This window comes from Zalophus californianus, chromosome 1 (genome assembly GCF_009762305.2).
Source record: "Zalophus californianus isolate mZalCal1 chromosome 1, mZalCal1.pri.v2, whole genome shotgun sequence".
NCBI classification, from domain to species: domain Eukaryota; kingdom Metazoa; phylum Chordata; class Mammalia; order Carnivora; family Otariidae; genus Zalophus; species Zalophus californianus.
The window spans coordinates 74,628,067-74,653,167 of NC_045595.1; the positions used below are offsets into that span (position 1 = coordinate 74,628,067).

Consider the following 25,101-nt stretch of genomic DNA (forward strand, 5'->3'; position numbering starts at 1 on the left):
AAGACCTCTCTGTTAGTATCTAGAGACTCGCCTGCCCTCAGATGGTATGGGCCTGATGTTGCAAACAAGTGGGAGAGATGGTCTCTCCTACATCTATGTGCCCGGTAGATTTCACTTTCTATAAAAGCAAAAGTGTTGTCTCTGTGAAGGAGGTAACACCTGCAATATCGCACCGAGGGAGGAATCAACGTATTTGGCTACATGGTCAAGGTAGTGAGCTGCAAATTGTCTTTTCCTGACTTCTGTCCCATGAATCTTCACCTTTCTTGCTAATGGCTTTAAAGCAAGGAGGCCTAAGATGCTACTCAAAGGCTACTGGGTTCTTATTCAACTATGTAGTCAACCATAAGGACTTAGAGTGTTCTTTCAATTCTTTGCTAACAAACAGAAGGATCACCATTTATGGAATGCCACCACATCCCAGTATGTTTACAAGGTGTACAGTGTCATCCATGTGATGTCCTTCTACAGGTACTTACGACCATAACTACAGGAAGGATCGTTATTCCCATGCTGTAAGGAAATTAAAGTTCTAAGAGTGTGCAGCTTGTCCTAGAGTCTCAGAGAAATACATGGGGGCTCCAGAACGAGATGGCAGCACCCTGGCCTACCTGGGCTACACCATAACTAGAGAGGTCTAGAGCTGACCATAACATGAGGAAGGGAAGTTGACCACACACACATGGACCCCGCGTGGAGACAAGAGATGGCCCTGGAGACACTCCTGAAAGAGCAGTAAAGCTGCGTCTGGCTGCGATCTCCGACAGGTCAAGCACTCCAAAGGTCTACCCCGGACTTTCTGACAAAGCACTGAGGACACAGTGGTGCAGGAAATTGACAGAGACCTTGTTGCTGAGTCAACCAAAGGTGTTTTATTGCAAGGCAGGCACAGTTACAGAGCATTCAGCCAGACACCACAATTTCCGTAAACCCAAACACAGAAGCAGGCCTTGTTCTTGGATTCCTCCAAAATGAGCAGATCCACAGACAGACCTGAGCAACCCTGCTGACGAGGTCAGCTGATCTCCAATTCCTGCTTTGCCTTGGAAAATGGCACTATCCACTTGCTGCTTAGCTTTCATTCAGGGTGCTTGGAGCCACTTTTGATATTTATAATTTCTCTACCATTCTAACTGCAGGATCAGACAGGAATTAAATTTCAACCTACAAGGTTTGTGTTTCTTTGTAGTGTAACATATATATCAAATAGCGTGCAAGAGCCCCGGGTATAATATATGTTTGATGATATTTCAACTCCAAGCGATACCACATTGAGATCACTTCAGTAGCTAAGCAAATGGGACTCAGGCCATTACCTGGATCCAAAACTTGAAAAAGAAAAGAAAAAAAGAAAAGAAAAGAAAAGAAAGAAAAAAAGAAGAAAAGAAGAAAAGAAAGAGAAAGAAAGAAAGAAAATGTATTTTTAATAGTACTACACAAATCAAATCATGCAGCCCCATTTACCAGGTAACCTGGGATTGCAATTCAGAAAATCCTCAGGGACAGAATTTGTTCATAAACAAGGCTAATTTCAGCAACAGAATTATACTTTCCTAAAGCAATTCTTTTCTTACAATTCTCAGGGCCAAGAGAAGAAAAAAGAAAAGACAAGGGGAGGGGGGAAGGAAAGAAAGCCAATAATTCAAAAGCATCCAGAACAGTGTTATGCAGGTGGCAGCAAAGCAAAAACAGTCCAATCAGGAACCACATGCAGCTCAAAGAGCTTCAGTCTGAAGGGGTGCTTGGCTTGAGTCCCACTCCAGGTGCTTCTTGGTTCCAGCTGCTGTGTTTCTGTCCTGGGGACCAGGAACATCTCCCTCACTGTCCTTCAGCAGTTCCCCCAGAGACCTGAGAAGGTGGTCTGTCCTCTGGCCAAAAGTGGAGCCTGTGGAAGGACACATGGGAAACAGCCCATCAGGCCTGGGCCCAACCATCTGCAGCTAAAGGCTGATGGAGTCAAGGGCAGAGGGAAGAGTGATGTTTCCTCACCTCCTCCAGGCTTCCTTCCTGCCGCCTCTCCAGAAGGGTGGCTTTATGCTTGGGAGCAGCCAGTGGCTTGGAATCTTTGAGATCTTGTAGTGAGCTCATTGGGATACCCATCACCTTTCAGTCCATGATATCTCTGTTGACAAGAACATAAAATAAATACCCCTGCATCACTGGTCTATGAATCTTGAGGAGAAGGAGACACAACAGAGTAACACACATGGAAAGAAGAGAAGGGAGGACGAGAGAGAATAAAACTCAGAAAGGATACTCTACCTGCCACCTTTCCCTGGAATTCCCCTAGGTGGTCGCATCCTGGACAGGAGGCTCCAGGTGAAGTCTAAGACCGCCCAGCGGTCTCAAAGGTCTGAAAGGTCAGGAAGCATCATTCCATTGCCACGCGGGCACCTGAACTCAAAACTCAGCTCCTTGAGAACCTCAGCCAGCTTTGCCCCAACTCTCCTGAGTGGATCCTGTCACTGAAATACTACATAACAGAGAGCAAAGTTCAGCTTAAAATTAGCAGGAGGTCCTCCATCTTCCTTTGCCCCAGGGTGGTGGTCGGGGAAAGGGCAGGGGGTTGGGGTAGGAGGGGTATCAACAACCGCCTGGGCTTCTCTTTAGTGATTTCAGTCTTCAACTTCAAACTCTCAACTCCCCACCCAGTAATAAATCTCTAAGAAGATTCCTCCAGGCCCGTGGTCCATGCCCTTTGGTTCAATCTAGCCTTGCTCATTGACTCTAAGGCATCATCCAGATCCTGAAGAAAGTTTCTATGCCTGGGTCAGGAGAACTCCAGACCTGAAGCGTGCCAGACACCTGGTTCCACTTGTGACCCCCCCCTTTCCTAAAACTCATGGGAAGTCCAGGACTACCCCTCTGTCCTTCGTAGAACCTATCTCCCTGGAACATGGGGGTAGGCTGCACACCACTGAGGAACACAGGTTGAGTATCATAGGAACTTGCAGTGCTACCACGAAAGTCAGAGAAAGAGGAACTTATCCAAACACACCCAGTTACCAGTGTTATACCGAATGGCAGGGGCCGGTGGAAGTGGTCTGTCCTGGCCACACATTACAAAGAGGGCACACTGTCTGTAGGGGATTTAAAATCAATAATAAAATTAAGAGTTACTCTACTTTTTACTATGAGCGTGCACTGGTGATTCTAAGAATGTCAGTGACAAAAGAGTCCTTCCCACCCAGGCAGAACCCCATCCTTGGCCCCTTCTGCAAACTATTCATTGTATCCTCACCCTACCAGAGTCTGTCCTTGTACTCCTCCATCTACCTGGAATTTTCTGCCCCCGATACCACCTGCCAACATATTACCAACTTTCAAGCTCTATTTCAGATGCTACCTCTTCAAAGAAGACTCATGACTTCTTGACTAGGAGTAATCCCTCTTCCTCTTAATTCCTATGGCAATTTACCTATATTCTTTTATTTCTTCCTTGTATTATACTTGAACATGCAAAAATATTATCTTCCCTATTAATATACATCAAGATGCTATGAAAAATATGTGGAATTTGAATTTAGGCCTATGTTAGATTCCCAATTTTTACCCTGAACTAGCGGTGTGATGCTGGGCTAATTTTAACCACCTCTTTGGCTTATTTCTACATCTATAAAATGAGGAAAATATCAGGGCTGTTGCATTAAATTAGATAAATACACAAAACACCTAGCCTGAGATAATATACCCTTGACAGTTACTGGTTTCTCTACTCTCTTTATAAGGGTAGAATCTTATTCTTTTTTTTTTTTTTAAGATTTTATTTATTTGACAGAGAGACACAGTGAGAGAGGGAACACAAGCAGGAGGAGTTGGAGAGGGAGAAGCAGGCTTCCCGCGGAGCAGGGAGCCCGATGTGGGGCTAGATCCCAGGACCCTGGGACCATGACCTTAGCCGAAGGCAGACACTTAATGACTGAGCCACCCAGGCGCCCCTGGTAAATCTTATTCTTTCCTCCCCATTCCTGCAGGACTTACCCAGAAAAGTGGTAAAATGTGGAGGGTACTGAAAATGAGGATATGGAAGAAGTAGAACATAAGCCTGTTTGGAGGATTCAGTGAGGGAGTATGTGTTAAGTTCTTAGATCAAAACCTGGTACATGGTAAGAATTATAGTAATGAATATCACATAGAATAGTCTTATGAGTTATTGTAGGATTCCCTGACTCCATGAAGCACTCCAAATATCAATTATCAAGATACTCCTTCCCCTGCTTCAAACTTCTTCCTCTCTTCCTCAAAAAAAAAAAATGTCAGAAGGTAAATACTGACAGTGGAATTTTTAGAAAATCACATAATGTTAGAGCTAAGAGACCTTTTCCCCCTTTAGGTAACATGTATTGAGAATCCATGATGTGTGAGGTATCATCCTAAGAACTTTACAAATAGTGTCTTATTTAAATCTCATCTGAACCTGGTGAGGAGCTACCTTGACTATTTCTATTTTACAGATGTGGCAACTGAGGCACAGAGAGGTTAAGGAACCTGCCCATGGATGCACAACCAGTCAGATACAGAGCTGGGTTTGTTAACTAGGTTGAGAATCAAGCTCTCACTCACTGTGAATGTACTCCAGAACTTTCTGTGAGGATGGAAATGTTCTGTGCTAAGATGGTAGTCATTAGCCATAAGTAGCTCCTGAGCTCTTGAAATGGGTCTACCTGAGGAACTGATTCATGTGTCAATGAGGAACTGACTTTTAGATTTTACTTAATTCTACTTAATTTAAATATAAATAGCACACATGTCCAGTGGCTGCCATATTGGACACTGCCGGTCAACTGTTCCTTAAAGACCTTGCAGAGGCCCCTTAGTTTGATGTTAGAGATGACATGATTTGCCCTAGACATAAAGTCGGGGCAGAACCTTCAGAGGCGGGGAGCAGGACTATGCTAATTATAGAGCACAGCATTGGAGCAAGATACACTTGAGTTCTTTCATTCACTGGCTGTGCCCACAGCACATGAGTCAACCTTCCTGATCTCTTTTTGGTTAAGGAGGCCTAATAATAGCATTTCTAGGGTCAATGTGATCATCACATAAAACAGCATATGAGAGAGAGTGCTTAGCACATACCTGGTATAATTTAAGGGGAAGCTGTAGCACACATACTCATAACTTAGAAGAATGCCTCTCTCCATGCTCGGCGAGAGAGCAGAAGAAAGAAGTAACATGAGTGGGACAGGGGAGGGGTTTCCCACCCGCGTTCCACTCGGGATGCACATGTATGTCACAGACCAAGCACAAGATGAGCAATACAAATGCTTTCTCATTTCAAAAGGCTCTCAGAGTCTTAGTGTGTGATTCTAGTGTTTATATGTGATTTTCCCCTAATGCCCTGACTTTAGAACTTACTCACCACCCCACCCCACACTAAATAAGGGTCCTTAATGTTATTCCTCCCTGCACCACGTTCTTCTGTGCAGGCTATTACTATGATTATTTCTCCAGCCAAGTGGCAACACTCCTTATCCCAGGTTGGCTACATTCTTGTTCTCACTCAGTTCATACTCAAATGTGCATGAACTCTCTCCCTTTCTCTCTTGTTCTTTCTCTTTTGTGTGTACACACATGTTTATGTTCTCTCTTTGTGTTAGTTTTTAACCTAACTGTGTTTCATCTCCAAACCCACCCTGCTTCATAGTGCTGGGGCTGGGATGCTGCAAAGCACATCTCTCCTGGGCCACAGGCTCCCTGCTGGGTCTGCTGGGGGCGGGGGGGGGGGGGGGGGGAATGGCTCCTTCCAGAATTCCTATTCTGACACGTGATTCCAGCGAATCACATGACTCCACCCTGGCAACAGCTACTGGTTCCAGTCAGAGCACCTGCTTCCACTTTGCCATTTCTCTGTATTCCCAGCCCAGCTAGCTGTCCAGTGTCCCCTCCTTAGAAGTCTGGGTTCCCCCTCTGCAAGGCCCATCATCCAAGTATTTAAGTTTTCATTATCCTAACTTCTTCCCTTGGTTCCCCCGGCCCTCGAGGTACAGTAGCTTCCTGCAGCGTATGACCTCTGTGAAGCTCAGTGTCTCTTTGCACCTCTTAGATTATCCAACACCCGGTTGACAAGTGATGAGGCTCAAGAAATGCCATCCCAAAAGGTGCCACCTTGGCCTCCTGAATATTTTAAACTGAAGTCTAAGGAAACAGCAGAAGCAGTAGGGTCACTATGTCCTTGGCCCCCTCAACTTTCCTCAGTTTCATCCCTGAAACAGGGCACAAAGCGCTCCTGGGAGAGGTGGCCTCTCAATACCCGGAGGAAAGGAGCGTCCTCATCTCTAAAGACAAAGGGACACCCAGAGGAATCCTAACCAAGGGCCTTGCTAAGTTTCCACCAGGTTACGATGCTTACCTCCTAGTCCTTGACCTATCACACTCCCCCACGAAGGCCCGCTCTCCATCCCGCCTCGCTGAGAAACTCGCAGCTCTAACCAGTGCGGCGGGTCTTCATTTCCTTGTGAAGGCTCCATGTCACGTAACGTTTCTACTACATAAATATGCTTTTCTCTTGTTAATCTGTCCTTGTCAGTTTGCTTTTCAGGCAGAAGCAGGGACCCTGAAGGAACTGAGGAAAACTTTCTCCCTCCCATACAAGTCTTCATAGTAATTCCTTCTGTTAAAGTAACTTGTTTAGCTTCTATCTCCTGACAAGATCCAACCTGATACACTCTTCCTCTCCCTCTTCCATGGACAAGCTATGTTACTGTGTATATAAGAATACATGAACATGTCTTATGGGGGTTTTCCCCCACATAAAAGCTATCAATAAATTATTAATATATCCTGGCACTTCTATTCTAGATCCTCTCTGCCTAGTGTGTCAATACAGGGTAGAAAAAAAGGAATAGAGCACATCAAATCATATAATTTGATATATCAGAGAGTAATTAACCCCTGAGGCGCAATCTCTGGGAGCTCATTCCTGGGCACATCTGCCAGGGCAGCTAAAAATCAGGTAAAACACATGGACATTTCCATTAACAAACATCAACACATGGGAGTCCTGGCAGGGGCATTTGCTAAAGCCTAGGGTGCAGACCTTCTGTAGCAATACATCAACAACTATGTCAGATGAACCAGAGCCCTCTGCAGTGCTGCAGCCTTTGACAAGCTTAACTGTCCCCATCTGCCAGCTCTCCAGAGAAGGTACGTACACACAACACAATACAATGCAATGCAGTACAATGCAATGCAATGCAATACAAGAGGACACTATATCAGAACCACTTTAGAGGTACTGACCATGAACGCCCCTTTCCCCACTTCCCTAACAATGCTGCCAGTCTTATCCTTTATAAATATGGCAGGCGACCTGGGATAAAATCCCCACTGCTTGTTGGTCACCACCTGCCTCTTCAACCTAGGTGACCTGAAGAAGCCCATGTTGACTCACAGCACCTCCACTCACAGGCAGCTTTCATTCTTCTACATTGATCCCTGTGGATGAATCAGGTCTCCATGCCACAGATACAGTGACTGTCTATCATCCACAGTGTGGCTAGCCCCCAACATGATCTGCAGCCAACATATGCCTACTAGAACACCAGGTATCCAAACTTGGAGCAGCCATCACAACCTGGATCTTCAGACTCCAAACCACCTTCCATCTTCAGTATGCTTCAGCTGGTACCTTCTTCCCTGTTTCACTTGAACCACACTCCTTCGAGGAACTCACATGAGAAAGCCTATGGGTTCTGGCTTCAATGTCACCCACTGTTAATCCGGGCCTTCATAGACAGTGGTTTCCTTAATGTGCAAAACCTCTCTCTCCTCTCCTTTCCAAGCCGTTGTTCCCATTAATACCTGTAAATGTAGCAGAGGCTGTCAATACTCCGCTCTTATCCCTCAGGTCTTTCCAAGGCCAACCTCCAACTGCCATCAGCTGCATCTCTTTGCATGAGAGTTTTCCCCAAAAATTATCTGTCTGGGCCTGGCAGGCCAGGAATATATGGATAACCCATTCTGAGAGGAGTCCTCGACCCAAGGCTGATACAGTCCAGGGGATACTGGTGAGGTGCATGTTCTTAGCTGTTCCCCATTATCTCCCCATACGCTTCAGCATGAGTGTCCATCATCATCTGCAGCTGGCTCAGGAACACACCCTTTCTTGGCTGCCTTTCTCTTATCTTCCTTTCCCTTTCCTCTTGGGGGTGTTTCTGAAACTTCTCAAATAAACTACTTGCTCTAAATCTTTGTCTCAGGGTTTTTCCTGGAGAACCAAACTTAGGCAGAAGAAAACTATCTTTTTCCAATTCCAGTTACTTCAAGGCATTTCAGCAAATGCTTTAATTTTATGTATATATTGATACATGAACATAAATACGTGTTCCTAGGCTACTTTAATTGGATTTATAAATAATGAACAGTATGTGTCTGGCTGACATTTGAATTTTCATGTATTTTGCTTTGTGCTGGTTCTGTCTCTCCTGTAAGTTGATAAGACATTCAAAGGCCAGGAGTGCATCACCTCCTTCTTCTATAATTTTCCACAATGTCTGGCATGATGCTCTGCAGAGTGAATATTCAATCAGGGCTGACAGACAAGAAGCCACAGAGGTCAGGTCCATTTGTCCCAGAGGCTTGTCAAAGGTGAGAAAGCTCCTAAGAGAAGGAAACTGTGATGCTATTTTCAACCCTTTGAAGGATGAGCCTGGAAACCCAGATTGGGCGCTGGCACTGAGACAGGGCACCAAGTCAGGACACCAGAGTCCTGTGGCGCATGTTCAGCCCTCTAGCCACACAGGACAGGAGATGCTGCATCATCAGATGTGCTCTCTTAGCCTGTTTTTGAGTGAGAGTCCGGTCAGAGACAAAGTGAGCTGGATGAGCAAGACGGAGCAATGTCAAGTCCATCCCCAGGAGATCTTTCCTGAAAATTCTGGGCCTTTGCTGAAAATCAGTAGCCTTCTGATTAAGCACCTCAAAATGCATCAGAGAACTGGGTACTAATAAGTAAGGGACCAAAACAGATAAAAAGGAAGCCCTATCTTGACCCATCTTATGCTCCAGAAGTGAAGGTTTAGGGGACAATTAGCAGAGGCACACAGTAATAAAAACTAGCACCCCTAACTACAAACACCCCTACCTTTGCTTCGGGCTCTCATCCCCTTCCTAGGTCAGGAGGACTTTATGCCCTTTCCACTTACATATTTACTTTCCCAACTGGAATAAAGTATGGTTTATCAGACATCTTAGATCTCAAACCTTTATTAACTGGCTCTCTCAGGATACATGGATTCTAAAGGACCTTCGGAATCAAAGAAAGGTGAAATGACACTCAGTGTTATTTCAGAACTGAGTATTCTGTTGCATTATTTTCTAAGCCTTTTACAACTGACAATCCAAATAAGGTATTGATTAAACAGATCACTCCATATCCCCAACTTGACTGCTGAGAGATTTCCTTATAATATCCTTTCAGTCCTTGCTGGTTGTGTCTAGTGCCTCAAGAGTGAATGGCCACTGGAAACCTCATACACTCAGCACCTCAGAGGCTTGGCCACAGCTCCTGGTCCATGGGACAGGCCTGCCCACAGCAGCTGTCTACCAGTGAGGGATTCTAAAAGAACATTTCTAAGGCTTTATCTGAGGAAATCACACCAACATATGGCTTTACGTAAGTCCTGTTGATTGAGGAAACTTAATTCTACAGCAGCTTTCTAAAAATAATTCTAATTTGAATAGAAAGTCCAGCCCTTTGCACAGCCTAGACTGGTTTGCTCACCCCACCCCCAACCACATGGGACCTTGAAGAAGCCACAGTGACAAGTGGACAGAGGAATAGGTAATTCGTCCAGAAATGAACTGCAAACAGAATAATAAATTGCTGTCACAACGGCCAGAAAGAAGTCAGAATCAAGAAGGGCATGGAAAGGAAGCACAATGACAACTAGAGACTTCTAAGCACCAAATACGAAGGCACACACAATGTACTTTCAAGATCTCCCTCTAACTTCTAACTTCTGCCCCTATCTACACAGAAATGAACTGTCATCCAGATAAAATCACTCAGGAAACAATCATTTACATGATACATAGATACAACCGCCAGAGCTATCAAGTCTCAGAGTGAAGTTCTAGATGATCTGGTCCATTCAGATGAATTCTGCACATTATTTATGGGAAAAGCCCGGTACTCAATTGTCTCACAGGTGAGAAGTACAATGCCAATGGGATGAATGCTTAATTACAGTCACCTTCAAGGCTCCAAGTCTACTGAAAGAGAGTCATGGCAGAAGGGAAAAAGGTAACACATTTCCATTAGGCTTACTGACTCCTTGGGTTCCTTGCATGCATGAGTGCCATTACAGCATGAAAATGATATAACAGATTGCCAAAGATTTTACCCACACAGAAGGAATACTTCAGCACTTCCTTAGGAGTCACGTTTAAAAATATTCCATATTTTCCCAAATTGTGCTCAACTTTGCATTCATTGACTGGCTATGTAACCTGTAGCAAGTTATAATATTAAACATGACCCCATGGTAGCCTCATTAATGCCTTGATGTACCTGAATATTAAAGGGTGGCTTATTTGAAGTCAATTCTGATCCCACCTAGTCTCTACTGTAGTCTAAGGCAGTTTAACATTTTCCCACCTTAGTTTTATAGCAATTCCTTTCCTTTACCCCAAAACTGCATTTGTCCTTGACAGTTTCCAGGTGTTATGAATCCGGAATGGACAAGGGATTATTTATCATGAAGTGTTTTTATGACGTTGATTGGTCAGTGCATCAAAGAAGACTAGAAACTCCTATCTGAACATCTTTATGCATGCCCTTGACCTGCAGTATGAACTCCCTGAAGGCTGAAGCTGTTTTTCACACATGTTCCTTTTGTAAGTCTCATCATGCCTAGTACAGTGCTGAAGATTGAGTTAAAATTCCTATCTTTTCTATTAAGAAATTCTGGTACTCACTGTAATAGGAGATACCTTGTAGCTGCCCAACTTGGATTAGGCTTCCAAGGGCAGATCTCAGAGAAGTGTCCTGGATAAAGATGGTGCCAATGAGTCTCTTCCTAGAGGGCTTCCAGTCTTTTCCTCATTTACTCCTGACTCACTCCTACCTCTAACTCACTGGTTGAAGATGGAGGCTAGGAACAAGATCTTAAATGCCAAAAAAAAATCTACATATACAGGTCACTGAGATCGGTACTGCAAAGATTCTGCCACATTGTCACAATGGGGAAAGAGGCCCTAGGAAGCCCCTACAGTTGGTCCCAGAGCAGACCTAGGATCCTAAACTTAATCCCTTCCCCCTTGGTCCTTTGCAGACTGCTGCTCACAGGAAATGGGAACAGAATGGGTACATTTGTCTTTCCTCAGGAATTCTAGAAATGGAGCTCGTTGACTTGCCTGAGAGACATCCAGGAAATAAGAGGGAATTCTGCTCATCACTGAGAGGTGCTGAGGATATATAATAGGTACTTCCCCAACCAATGTAACTTTAGACAACTCTGGGTTTCAACTGTCTCATCTATAAAACGCGAACACTAAATGTCTTGATTACATTGAACATCTCATATTCAGACATGATGTTCATTGCATTTGCTCTAATCCACTGGAGATATCAATGAGAATGTCCCTTTCACTGTAGCTCAAAGAAGGTTATTCAGGTCAGCTTCCAAAATGGGTTTAAGTGAGTTTTTGCACCCACATCTATACCAGTAAATTTCCAACCTATCAATCGTTCCAAAGCTGTGACCCAGAGGAACCAAGTTCCCAGGCAGGAAATGCATATAAACAGAGTTCACATTTGTCTGTGTGTGGTCTACTCAGATGCAAACAGATTATTCAACCAGGGCAAACACAGGAGGTGCCAGCATCAAACCCAAATGGTGACAGAGCCAATTACGATTCAGCTTGCCTTCCTGATTGTGAAATGTCACTTATGCTGAAGAAATGCTCTGTCTGGAAAAGCCCTGCAAAACAGAAACCACACCACTATGACTTTCACTCCTATGGCATGGCTATCGTGAGAAGAACCTAAGGAGGATCCTCAACTTGCTGTGCTATCCAACAAACCTTCAAATTCCTTAATTTTGGAGAAGCAGAAATCTTTATTCCAGAAGTCACCAACTCCTATGAACACAAAGACTTTGGAGGAAACACAGACAAAGGAAGAGAGCTGGGTGGGCACTGTGTGAAACTTGAGAGCACACCATTCAGCTCCAGGGGTCATTTGCCATGGAAGGGTCAGGGCCTCAGGAGTCCAGATCTTTCCATTTTTCAAAAGAAGCCAGAAATCTAGATTATTTGTGGGAAGCTTTCTGACATTAAAATGTTGGCAACTATAAATTTTTTAATTACCTTGCAGGCAAAGAAGACACATTGATGGGCCAGATTTGGCTTTGTAAGTTGCCAAATTCCTAGGTTTCTCTGACACATAAAAATTACAGACATGAAAAAAGTTGAATTCCAATAGTTTCAATGTAAACGGTACCGTGGAAGAATAACAGCCTTGGTGTCAGGAAACCTGGATATTTCTCTTGGATTTGCCATGGTCTTTTGGGGAGAGGGGGGACAAATCACTTTGCTTCCTGAGTCTCCATTTCCTTCTTTCTAAAATGGAGCTAGAATGTAAGGCTGTTGTGAGGATCACAATTAGAACGAGCTAAACTACATGAAAAGCACTCGGTGCAATGCCTAGTATGTTAGACCACAATACACTTTGCCTTCAATTCCCTCAACTGAAAATACAGGTAATAATGATTTTACCTCAAAGAAGATGTCATTTGAATTAAGTGGCACAGTACAAGCAGAGGGCTTAGCTTGGTGTCTGACAGAATAAGGGCTCAATAGTGTCTGTTGTTGTTATTATTTGTAACCATGAAACAAGCTTTTAAACCCTAAATTTTACCAACATGGACACAGTGATTCAGAGAGAAAGGCACTAGTCAATCTCTGCAAGTATGTAGCAAAGTCAGAATCAAGAAACAGGTTTCCTGACTCCTGACCAGCAAACTTCCCTGAAGCTCTGGTTTCTACTAAACTCCTGGCTTGCAAAGTGTTCTTCCTCTATATTAATTTCATCAATATAGTCAATATAAAACAATAGGTTGGTGTTATTTTTGTTGTTGTTGTTAATGACTGATGAAGTTGATATGCCGGTGTCTTAATTTATTGACAAAGGGAGAAGGGGCAAGAAAAAAACGACTTTATTATGTAAAATTCAAAGGAACAACTAAGTTTCTTAAAAAAGTAAAAACAAAAAACCTACTGTATGAAGTGACCTACATTCTGATTAATTATATAAAATTAGAATTTTTTTCTTTTCCCAAGACAGTCCTGAAACCGACAGCCTTTATGATCACAAACAGTAATGTGTTTGATGTCTGCAGGAAAAGAATGTTATTCTATTTAGGTAGACAAACAAAATTATCCCAAGGCACTGTTTGGATAAACAAGGCTTAAGAATATCAACACTGTCAAGGTGTAAAACACTCAGGAATTCAGCATTATCTTCTATGAAAACAAACTGCATAAAATGTTTGGAATCCAAGGTAATCAACAAAACTGACAGTTCCTAAAATATGAAGTTCCCTTTAAATGTAGGCCTGAAAATAGCGCTCTATTTGTTAAAATTTGTTCATTGCCTATTTTCTCTCATTGATCCCACTCCCATTTCCTTCACCTATTCTTCACATCCTGTCTCCCTTTAGGATCTAAGGCTCTAATATCTCCCCTTCTCTCTCAAGCTCCCACCCAGGCTCCATGAGCACCACACTGAGATGAATCTATTCAGAAAGTCTATGGTAAGCATGCATAGCGTCTCCGTTTAACCACGCTCTTGGAAGACCCATAGGGAGCCTCAGTCCTTCTCTCACAGAGTTCTTTCCTTCAGCTTCTTCTCTCATGCTTCCCACGTTTCTCACTTGTTTAAAGACAAATGAATACTAACTGGGGGTCAGGCACTGACCCGACCCATTCAGGGCCATTCATTCAAAACATGGCAATGCTGGGTAGCCATTTTTACCTCTGTCTAGGTAGGTCCTTAGCTTTGGAACTGCAGAAATAAAAACAGTGATAAATTTTATACTCTTCAAGGCTTGCTTCCAATCATCTTTTCTGTACACTTATGCCTGATTCTATCAGAGTTAGTCTCCCCTTAGTAATATGCTCCGGCTCGTCACAGTTTGCTTTTACTAACATTAAGTATGTACCCCCTTTATCTCCTTGATTACATTTTAAATTTCTTGAGAGAAGAGACTGAGCGTTGTTGGCATTTGGAAACATTTCCCCTAGTGAATACCCAGTAGAATGTCCTGCACTTAGTGGGTGTCCTCATAATAACTTGTGTAATTGAACTATGTCTCAAATTCATGTCTGGTCATCATTTTAAAACACTTCAGCCTTTTAAAATTCTTCTCAGTGCTCTCACAGGAGAAAGTGGAGATGAATTCATTACTATGCTTGGCAAAGTGAAAAGCCCAAATTGGATCTGCCTTGCCCTTCTAGTTTGTTACACAGCTGGAATGTGAAGCTGGTTAGAAATCACATCCATCTAGGTTGGCAGATCTATCAGGATCCTGTTGAAGATATTAACATATGAGCTGGTTAGAACGGGATTTATGCATTTCCATCATAGGTAATGGAGATGAAAAGGAACCTGTCAAATCATAGGGCCTATTTGTCTGCCCAAGGAGAGTGTTCAATTAAAACAATTATTTATATATATTCTGCAGAGCTTTAAAGACGTCATTCTTCATGTCCCCTTGGGAATCTGGCAAGGAACAAAGAGAATGTCCATTTTTGCAAGTGAAGCAGACAGTAACTCAGTGAATAATCCCAGACTCCTTGGAGATTGAAGCTTTGTCCCCTGAGCTCAGACAAGAGAAATGTGTAGGCCACAGATTTCAAGATAAAGATTCTTTGGCAGGTTTATATGTTCTTAATCAGAGTGTAAGAGCTAATTACAATGAAGTTTTACTGTCATTTTATAGGCCATGGCTTTATAGAATGAGGCTATTTATTTCTTCCTAAACACTGCATACAATTCAGATATTCAGTTGCCAGTTGAGCAGTATAGTGGCTTAACAATGGTTTCATGGACTAAAACAGATATAAATAGTATCATCATTCCACTCAGGTAAAGTTGTTTTTTTTTTTCCCCACAAAACAGACCTGTTTATTAAAACAATTACCTTTCTTTATATTTAGTCAAACAATACACAGAGCAATAGAAAAAGAAATTTAAACACCTAAGTACAATGAGGCATTACATTTACAAATTTTACACTGTTATCAGTCACTACTCAATCTAAGCATGATCATAAATACAAACTTGATTAGGTCTCATGCTATCCTGAGTTCCTTGACCCTCTCTCTCTCTCTCTCTCTCTGTGTGTGTGTGTGTGTGTTGGGTGGGTTCTTTGCTCAAAATCATCTAGCCTCCAGCATTATGTCTAGACTCCATGTGGCCTTCCCTCATATGTAAGTTTTCAATTTCTCTAGCACTGAAACTAACAGAAAAATGCATCTCTCCTGTCTGCTAGACTACTTAACACAGAATATTCCCTCTTTCCCTGTTTCCTGGTTCCTTGTCTCTTCATGGCCTTTGAAAAAAGGATAATACAGGCAGCCTAGAGACATGACAATGTTTGTAAACACTCTTACAGTTAATTTTTACTTTGTAAAATTTCTACTTTGTACAATATTAAAGAGTCACACTGTATGTTACTCTGAGGTTTATTCCATAACCCTCCATACCTGCTGATTTGCTCCCTCGCACAAGGCTCACAGATACTACACTATTTTTAAAGGACTTGGAATTACCTAAATACCAAACTATTTCAGACCTTTTCCTTTAAAAACATGTAAACAAAATATTTTCTTTACACACATACACCGCACACAAATACATACAGCATTTAAGTGCCCAAAGGAACTGCACTATATTAGACATCTTGACATTTGTTTTTCCTAGGAGCTTATAATAAAATAGGCAACACTGACTCAGACAGACATGCAGTGGGCATTCGGCAAACACGACCTACACCATTAAACTGTGAAGAAACAGTGAAATGTCTGTCCCATATACTACAGCACAAGGGCTTTTGAGGTAAGGAACAAAGACAGGTATAAAACTGGGGAAAACAGTCCAATAGCTAGTGACAGCCACGTTCAGTAGGCTAAGGATGCTGGGAAACCGTAAGTTCTTTCCTCATCAGTCCAAAGCAAATAGAACTATGACATCATTGCTTGAGAAATTAAGAAGGAAGATGGCTCAAACGAGGTAAGAGATTGTTAAGAGGAGAAATTCCAATAATACTCTCATAAAGATCCAAATAAACATAACAGGAATAGATTTTTAAATGATAACACTAACCAAGTGGCTTCAGAGAAAGCTTGCTGACAAGCTTATATTTTCAAAGGGTGAGTACGAAGAAAGAAAAAATGTGCAATGTGAAAGATGCACACAAAAGGGTAAGGCTAAGCGGAGAAAGAAGCAAAGATTTTTTAGAAAAACATAAAGAAACATAAGCACCTTTTTCTTCCATAAGTCTTTCTTTTAAACTCAAGGCAAAAAGGAAAATGGGTAGAGATAGTTGGGCTAACTGTAGTATAGTTAATGTTCGTAGCAGAGAAGGAGCTTGACGACTCTTGTTGTTATTTTCTCTATCAAGATAGTTTTCAAACAAAAAGGGCTGAGGGTGGCAAAGAGAAAAATGTGTTTATTTACTAGCTGATTGATTATTTATTAATTCTCTAGTGCCAGGAACTGGGCTCCCCTTTGGCAACTCTGGAGAATAAGACAAACATGGTCTCTGCCTCCATGAAACTTGTACTATGGTGACATTAAAACTGAAGGGAAACCTGACCACTCCCTTAATACAATCACACACAGATCCTGCAAGGTTAGCTATGAAGTTATCACTCACTCCTTTGCCAACCTTGGAGTGCTGAAGATTCATTTTATTAAGAGAGCTGTCAGACTTCTTCACAATGTCTAATAGATGAGAAAATAGTAATGGAGCACTTGACTGAGTTTGAGACTCCAGAACCCAATAAATCAGATCTAAAAATACTGATTTTATGGGGTACCTGTAGAAGACTTAGTGAAGTACACTCTTTTAAAAAATTTTTATAAGAATGTCAAAAACTACAAAAGTATTTAATGCTTTTTTTTTCTTTTAACAAGTCTAACAATACAGAGAGATAACAGAAGAAAAAGTTAAGAGATCGTAGTAATGTTATAATTTGGGTTCTGGTACACGTCTTACGAGTGTGCCCCTACAATTGTGTGCATCTTTTCCCAACCCTGCACAGTCATACCTTGAACTTGGCCAAGGTGGGAGTATTTACAGCACGGAAAGTGGCAGGTGCTACAAAGGAGAGATTTTCTTTCTTCTTTTCCTTTCCTTCCTTCCCTCCCTTCCTCCTCTCCTTTCATCCTCTTTCTTTGTTGAGAACCAGTGGTTAAACATTTACCTGTCCACTGATGTCTTAATGTGATATGCTGTGGTTGCTATAGAACTATGTTACCCAATGGGTTTCTTGGGTGTGTATACTTTTCATTTTCATAATGTGACCACATTATGTTTACTTAATGTATAAATTTATACTGTGACCATAAGCATACGAAAGTATACATATAACAAAGTCCCATCAATTATATGGTAAATGTTATATGTGCTTTTCATTGCAGACAATCCTAAAGGTGGAAAATTTTTGTTCCAGTGTAGTTTTAATTTAGGCTATCTAGATTGCAAATGAGGTAAGGGATATTTTTATAAGTTATTGCCAATTTGCATTCCTTCTTCTGTAAATGGCCTGTTTATATACTTTGCCCATTTTTTTATTTAGTTATTTACTTTTTATGTCATTTTGTCTGGTCACATTACTTAATAACTTCTGTCATGTGTTTCTAGTTTCTTTTTGATATTTAGGTTCTGTATTTGGTATCTTTTGTCAAACACCTTTTGTTGACAAATGTGTCTTTCTTTGGTAATTCTTGGTTTTCTGTGCTTTTCTCAAGCAGTTCTACCTTGCCCAAGTGCTACAGTCTGAATGTTTGTGTCCTTTCATCCAAACAGCATGGAGGTTCTTCAAAAGTTAAAAAGAGAACTACCTTGTGACCCAGCAATTGCACTACTAAGTATTTATCTGAAGGATATAAACACAGTGATTCGAAGGGGCACATGCACCCCAATGGTTATAGCAGCAATGTCCACAATAGCCAAACTATGGGAATACCATAGTTTGGCTAGTCTGTGGTATTTTGCTCGAGCAGCCTGAACAGACTGAGATGCCAAGGCATGAAGGGAAGTCACATGGATAAGCCATTCACAGCATGGGCTCCACACTCAAATCGCTTCTGCCTGAATCCCAGCTCTGAGTGCCAGTCAGTTCTCTCAAAGTCTCTGTTTCCCCATTTATAAATTGGACAAAAAAAAAAAAAAAAAAATAGCACCTTTGTAGAGCTATTTTTTCTTTTTGTAGAGCTATTTTGATGAATAAATATTTAACTATATATTGTGAAATTCATTATTCATTCCTGTTCTCCCCAGTCTTGAAATGCCTATTCTGATTCAATTTTCATTTGGTTATATTAGTTCATCAAGCACTTTCACAGATATAGTCCAAGAACAGAATACAGTCTGAGGCTGTGCAAGTCGGACTATTTTTGTCTTTTCTCTGATTGGTGAATGAAATCTCTGAGGAGATTCCTGACACCACTCCTCTCTCTCGATAGCCTCTCGACATCCCGCTGACTTCTGGCTTCAATGGTTGCAGGATAGTGCTGGTCTGATTCTTTCCCTACTAAGACATTTCTTCTCTCTGGAAGCTTAGAAAAATTTCTGTCTCCTTGTCCTTCCAGAATTTCTAGGAGATATAGAATATACATATATACTCGTGTATTCTCCTGTATACACATAATCATACACCTTTATGTATTTATAACTCCAGTGTACACATACTCACATGTATTCATGGGTGTATTTACATGCATGTGTGTATTTATATATGTGTACAAATATGTATAGATATATGTATGTGTATGTACATGCACATATGTATACACACATACACACACATACTTTATTTTTTCATGAAACTAGCCTGGACCTGGATTATATTTTTCAAACAGAAATCTCAAGTCTTTCTTTATCTTAAGAAACTTTTCATCTCTTTCTTCTTTTTAAATTACTATCCTCCTCCATCTGTTCATTTTTTTCCCCCTCCTGGAAATTTTTTTTTTTTGCAAGTTAAGTGTCTTGGAACTGCCTTCTATGTCTCTTATATTTTTTTACTCAGTATCTTCACCTCTCTGTATTTTTGCTCTGTGCTATGATTCTTCTTCTAGGAATCTAATTCAGTCTTCAGAAGAGACTATTCTCCTTTCAAATATCTCCTGAATTCTTAAGTTTTCAAAGCATTTTTTTTCTTAATTCTTGAATTTGGGGATTCTGATTGTATCTCTTTAAAAATCTGTCCTTTTTGGTAAAGTTTGCATCTGTCAATTCCATTATTTCTATATCAATAACAAAACCTTTCAACTGGTTTATTTGGTTGTTCACAGATAATTCATTCAGTTCTCTCTCTTTTAAGACACATAGCGGGACTGTACTTCCTGCCACAAGAAGTTAAGTGTGACTTGCTTTTGCCATTAAACTATGAGAAAAGTATGGTGTGTAACTTCAGAGCAGAAGCTGTAAGAGCCAGTGCATGCTTCCTAACATTCCTTTCTATCCCAGCAACAAGCATTGTCCTAGTTAGTGGCTTTTCTATCGTCCTGAGCCTTGTAGTAAGAACAATAATGCCATAGAGAAGAGCCCTCCCACCAATCCTCAGGGAAAATGTAGCATGGGTGAGAATTAATCTCATTTTAAGCCATTTAGTTCTGGGGGTTATTTGTTATTGCAGCAAAGTCTAGTACACCCTGCCTGACACAGTCTGCTTAGTCTTCCTCTCTGAGATAAAATTTTGCTTTTCTAGTCACTGTTGAGTACTCTTTCAGTCACACGTAGAGATTAAGCAATTGGAGTTTCCCATGCAGTGGGAAACCATGAGTAAACAGAAAGGATATCTTTTATACTAATAGACCAGCTATGAATGAGCTAGTTCTCCTCAGATATGAGAATGAGTCCTTTCTTCTCAAGTTTCTTATAGTACAAGGGACATTCTTCTTTTGCATGTCAATCCTGTGAGGCAGTCAGTTTACCTATGTAGTAAAATGGAGTCAGCAGGATTGGGGACCCTACAAAGAGCAAAAGCGGCAAGGAGGGAGATGTGGGCTCCTCGCAAAATCTTGGAAGTCATCAACTTGACAATCTCAATATTTATGGTGAAGCAAACCACCTTCTCTCTTGCTTATCCCTTGACTCTTGTCCAATGACTGTAAGAAAGTAAAGTAGACTTAAGTCTACTTTATTCTGCTCTCTCAGAAATCTCTGGGGAATGTGGAATCACAGATCCAGCCTCAACGGTCCTCTAGCCTTCTTTCTTTGGTTGCTCTGATGCTCTGAAAAGAATTAAGAGGAATAGGTGGACAAAATAAGTGACTGGGTAACCATCTTCACAGATCCCTACCTGCAAATTTAAAAAGAACAGGAGAGATTTCAGGTGTCCTGAGAGAAATGAACATCCTGATGTTTTTAAAGCAATGAGGATGTGCAATGAAGAAAGAAAAACTCCAGAAACTGGTGAGCTTGATATCAAGTCTTAATTAAATTCTAATGTGTATATTAAATAAATTGTAGCTGCTTCAAAAGAACAAGCGATTACAAAGAATATTTGTTTGCCTAGATAGGATTGCTAAACCTGGTTGATTCAGGGAAATACCATGGACATAAAATAACAAGCTTAGCAGAAGATTTTATTGTTTCAAGATCTCCTTTTAAAGAAGATGAAGAAATGACTAGGAATGAAATGGATTAATCGTTGGTTGAAAGAAAAAAATTCCTAAGGAGTGTTGATTAATGACTTCAAGTCGTGGAAGAAAATCTGTATAAGTTGCAGAAAGTTTTTATCCTTTTCAATGATATATATCAATGTCAGACACAATAGCAGAAATCTGGCTTAACAGAAGCTCATATAAATAAGAACCAGGGATTTTCATTAGCCACAAGGTCAAAATAATGCACAAATAATGCACTTGCCAAAACAGCATAGGAAATCTTAGGCTATATTATAAAGATGGACAGAGTTTAGGAGGTGGGCAAGGTGAGAAAGGGTCAGCATAATTGACTTGGTATTGGCAAGCCCATACCATGCCTTTATGCTAATAAGACAATGGAGGTCCTTTATGGAGACACAGCCCTGAGCCAGGACACGTGGTTCGGTGGGTGGAGTGAAGGCTAGAATTTAGCCACCCGATACCACCTTTGCCAGGCACCACTGTACAGCACACAAATCTGCATAACTGTATGGCAATCTTGGTAATAAACTACCATACTCAGTATTGCTCAGACCTCACCTGCCAGATTTTGCTCTGAACTGGGTGTTCCTTTTTAAGAGAGAATTTCAAAGTGGGATACTTTTAAGATGAACTGAGTAGCAATTAGTTTGGAAAGTAACTCACATGAGAAAGGATTTAAAAACCTGGTAAAGCTAAGACTTGATAAGAGAAAACTCAGGAGACCATGATAGCAGACTTCAACTATATGAAAGGAAAGGGATTAGATTTATTCTGGGTAGATCCAGAAGGTCAAATGAGGACTGGCAAGGAGATTCACAATGCCATGTAGAGAGTGAGTGTTCAAGAAATATGACAAATCAAGTCACAATTATAATAAGATGTATGTTTCACTTAAGTTAAAGGGATATTTTCCCATAAATATGGCAATTCAAAAATAAAATGGTTTCTTTTGAAAATAAGTTCCTTATAAGTGGAGAGTTCACCACTCAAGAATTTTATAGCAGAGCCTTCATTAAGCAAAGATTGAACTAGCAAAACTCTCCCTAAAATTTACACAATGCCACAGCACACAGTGTTTGACTATGCATAGGTAAGGAGTTGTAAGGGATACAAATATAAATAACACACATTTGTGCCTTTAAGGAGCTCACAGTCTAGTAATGAAGACAGATATGTACACAGCCATGACACTAAGCTATAAACAATTATTTCCTGAGTGCAACCAGTATACAAAACAAACCTGTACAACAGAAACCATGTATCTTATTTTTATTCTCATCTGCAAGAACTGGAGCCTGAGCCACCCAATATTTTACCATATATGTTTCTTCTCTTGTCTTTACATATGTAACCCCAGTAGGAATACTAATAACATATTTATTCACAACATCCACTTAAGTCTACTTTATTCTTAGGTATCAGAAAACAGACCTGAACACAGTGCCACCTGCTCAACTCTCATTCATGTTTTAATCTTCTTAAATAAGCATTACCATCCGTGCTTCCTAAGGAGCCTATACATCTGGTTTACCCGGGGGGTCCTGGCCTATGCCTGTTGTCCTGGCATAATTACTAATACCACACCCATTACTCTCAAAAGTGTCCAGTTTGGACTTCAAATGACACAGTCACTCTGATGCTATCCTACCTTCTAAATGCCCTGTGATCTGCTTTGTGGAACATAAAGAAGCCTAAAAAAACACTAAATGAGTAGTTTTACATTGAACAAGACACTTTTTAGGTGACCATTAACACTACTTAAATATGAAGCAGATTAAAATAGTTACCCAAACAAAATGCAAAGACCTACGGAAGTATGGTAGGAGAAGAGAAGAACTCCAACCAATTACAACAGAAGGGCCCTTTGAGAAATAGGGAATTCCCTTAAAACCAAGAAATAGGTTAAAATGTCAGTAAGCGAAGGGGGCATTCCAGCTAGAACAAGGAAATACTTTTATGCTCATGTTTTTTCATTCATTCATTTATTCACCCAACAAGTAAGAATATAAGTAAAATTGGTTCAAGGAACGGTATATTATGTAGGTAACAAAATTGGGAAATGGAAATACTGGGTTAGTCAGATATTCCTATATCAACATTCCTTTTTTGTTGTTAGCAACAGAAATTGAAATGGAAGGAAAATAAGATAAAATGGGTTTTCTAAGGTATTCTACATATTATTGTTAGCAAATGTGATTCAATATAACCATCTAAAATAGTAATGGTTTATCCCTCAGTGATTTTCTTCATTCAAGTCGTTTTTTTTTTTTTTTTCTCCTGCCTGGGGATTTATGATTTAACAGGCTGTAATAGGCAAGATAAAGCCATTCATCATGCAGGCTTAATGTGGGAAAGTAAATTTAACTTGGTGAGCTTGATATATAAATATTGGCCTTTTTGGGAACACACAGAGCATATTTACTTGAGTGTAAAATCCAGGCTATATACTATGTCCAACAAATTTCTCAGGCTCAGGGAAGGACCTTTCAGTTATGAAGCCTGTAGAGAATACTACTCAGGTGGGAGAAAGAAGTTATGTATTTCTCTTGCCCCTACTCCTTTGACAGGATTTTAATAACAGTACATTTTATCTCAGTATTTTGTACTTAAAAGACTATGGAAATTAACATCTAGCTACCCGGAAATTTGAGAGTGGATTTACTCTTGGTAGATTTATTCACAAAGATGGTTGGCATGTCTCTGACAAAGACAAGGCAAATGAAAATGGCATTTTATAAGTTTTAATGCCCTGTCTAGACATTGTTGATAAGTCACCAACTGTTGTATATCCCAGAAAGGCTTTGTGTAACAAATGTGGAGAATACCATCAGAAGGAGCTGACTGAGGCTGTATCTCAACCAATCAATACAGAGAAATACTGCCAGGCTGACCAATCAAATTACTTCACTTTTATTCATTTTTAGCCAATGATTCTAGAATTCTTTACATAAAGCTAATTTAAATTTAAATTGAGAAATCTGAAAATGAAGCTACACAATCTCCATTTAAAGCCTTAATATCAAGAGCCATGCTTAAAGTTTCACAGTGGATATGTTCCATTCATATAATTAAAAATATTTTGAGACATTGGTCATCTTATTTCAAAATCCTTAAAATGGGGGGGGGGGGGCCCTGTGGGTGTAAATAGCACCTCTCATCACAGGTGGTGGTTTAAGTCAAGCCGTCATCAGTATCAAAAGGTTTTGCCAAAGCCAAAACAGAAGCCATCGCCATGACAGTCTCAGCTAGCATACCTTCAGTTAAATACAAATAGTGTTCACAAGCAGAGTTATCAAGGAATGTTGTTTCCTGAATATCCAAGTCAGTAGAGATAATTCATTTCAGTTCAACGTAATCTGAGTGCCTACAACATGATAACCTCTAGGTTCTGGAGACTGAAAGTTAAGTAAACAAGTATATAATCTTCTGGTTTAAGGTATCACCCTAATATAAAGGCAAAGAGATGGACTCAGATCATTAATTTTCAATTTGTCCAACTGCTTCACCTATATAAAAATATATATACTGGATGAGGAAGGGGTATACAAAATTATGGTAGTGAATCTGACCTTCTAGGGCTCAGAACTGAGACTGGATTGTAGGCAGACTGGCACACAGAGAAACAGTAAGACACGACCATACTCCAGGGGTACCAATGACACATTTTTTAGTTCAGTAGATGATAGAGTCAAGGTGGTCTCCAAGCTGGTCAGGGAAGGCTACAGAGAAAAAGAATGGACTTTAGAATATACGCGATCTAGGAAGACAGAAGGCATTCTAGGAAGTTAGGGTCAGTGGACAACTCACAGCAAAGAAATCTATGCAATTTCTAGAGATTGAAGTGGGGCAAAAAGAGCAATGAGACAGATGCTATAGCTCAATTAATAGGACAAAAGACTTGAATGATGAAGGCAGAAACATTTATGGTGGCCTTATAGTCAACTAAATAGCTAGAAAATTGGAAAATAACCCAAGGATCAGTGTTTTTGCAGTCTTTCGATGGAAATTTCCCATTCAGAAAGTCAGGCCATTCACAGTTATGATGGTTAACCTCATTCTCTTTAAGTGATGATGCTAAGCAGAGGACAGTTACTCTGTAAAATGCAACCAAACACAAAATACTATACATACATACCAAACCATACATCCAAGGGGTAAGTCTCCAGTTACCTAAGATATCGGATCACAAATTCTCCATTCTGTGTTGAAAAATAAAATCCTCACTTGTCTTGAAAAGA

The 25,101-nt window shown here is 40.6% G+C and overlaps 1 protein-coding gene across 1 annotated transcript in view; it reads right to left on the reverse strand.

Moving 5' to 3' along the window:
- Window positions 1-834: 834 nt before the first annotated feature.
- The window catches only part of LOC113916012 (atherin-like), a 172,169-nt gene continuing 147,902 nt past the window's right edge, over window positions 835-25,101 (reverse strand). The window contains exons 6-7 of the mRNA XM_027581874.2: window positions 1,990-2,122; window positions 835-1,885 (exon numbers count right to left, since the gene is read on the reverse strand). Coding sequence (XP_027437675.1) covers window positions 2,033-2,122 — 90 coding nt within the window. The 3' untranslated portion in view covers window positions 835-1,885; window positions 1,990-2,032. The remainder of the gene's footprint in view (window positions 1,886-1,989; window positions 2,123-25,101) is intronic.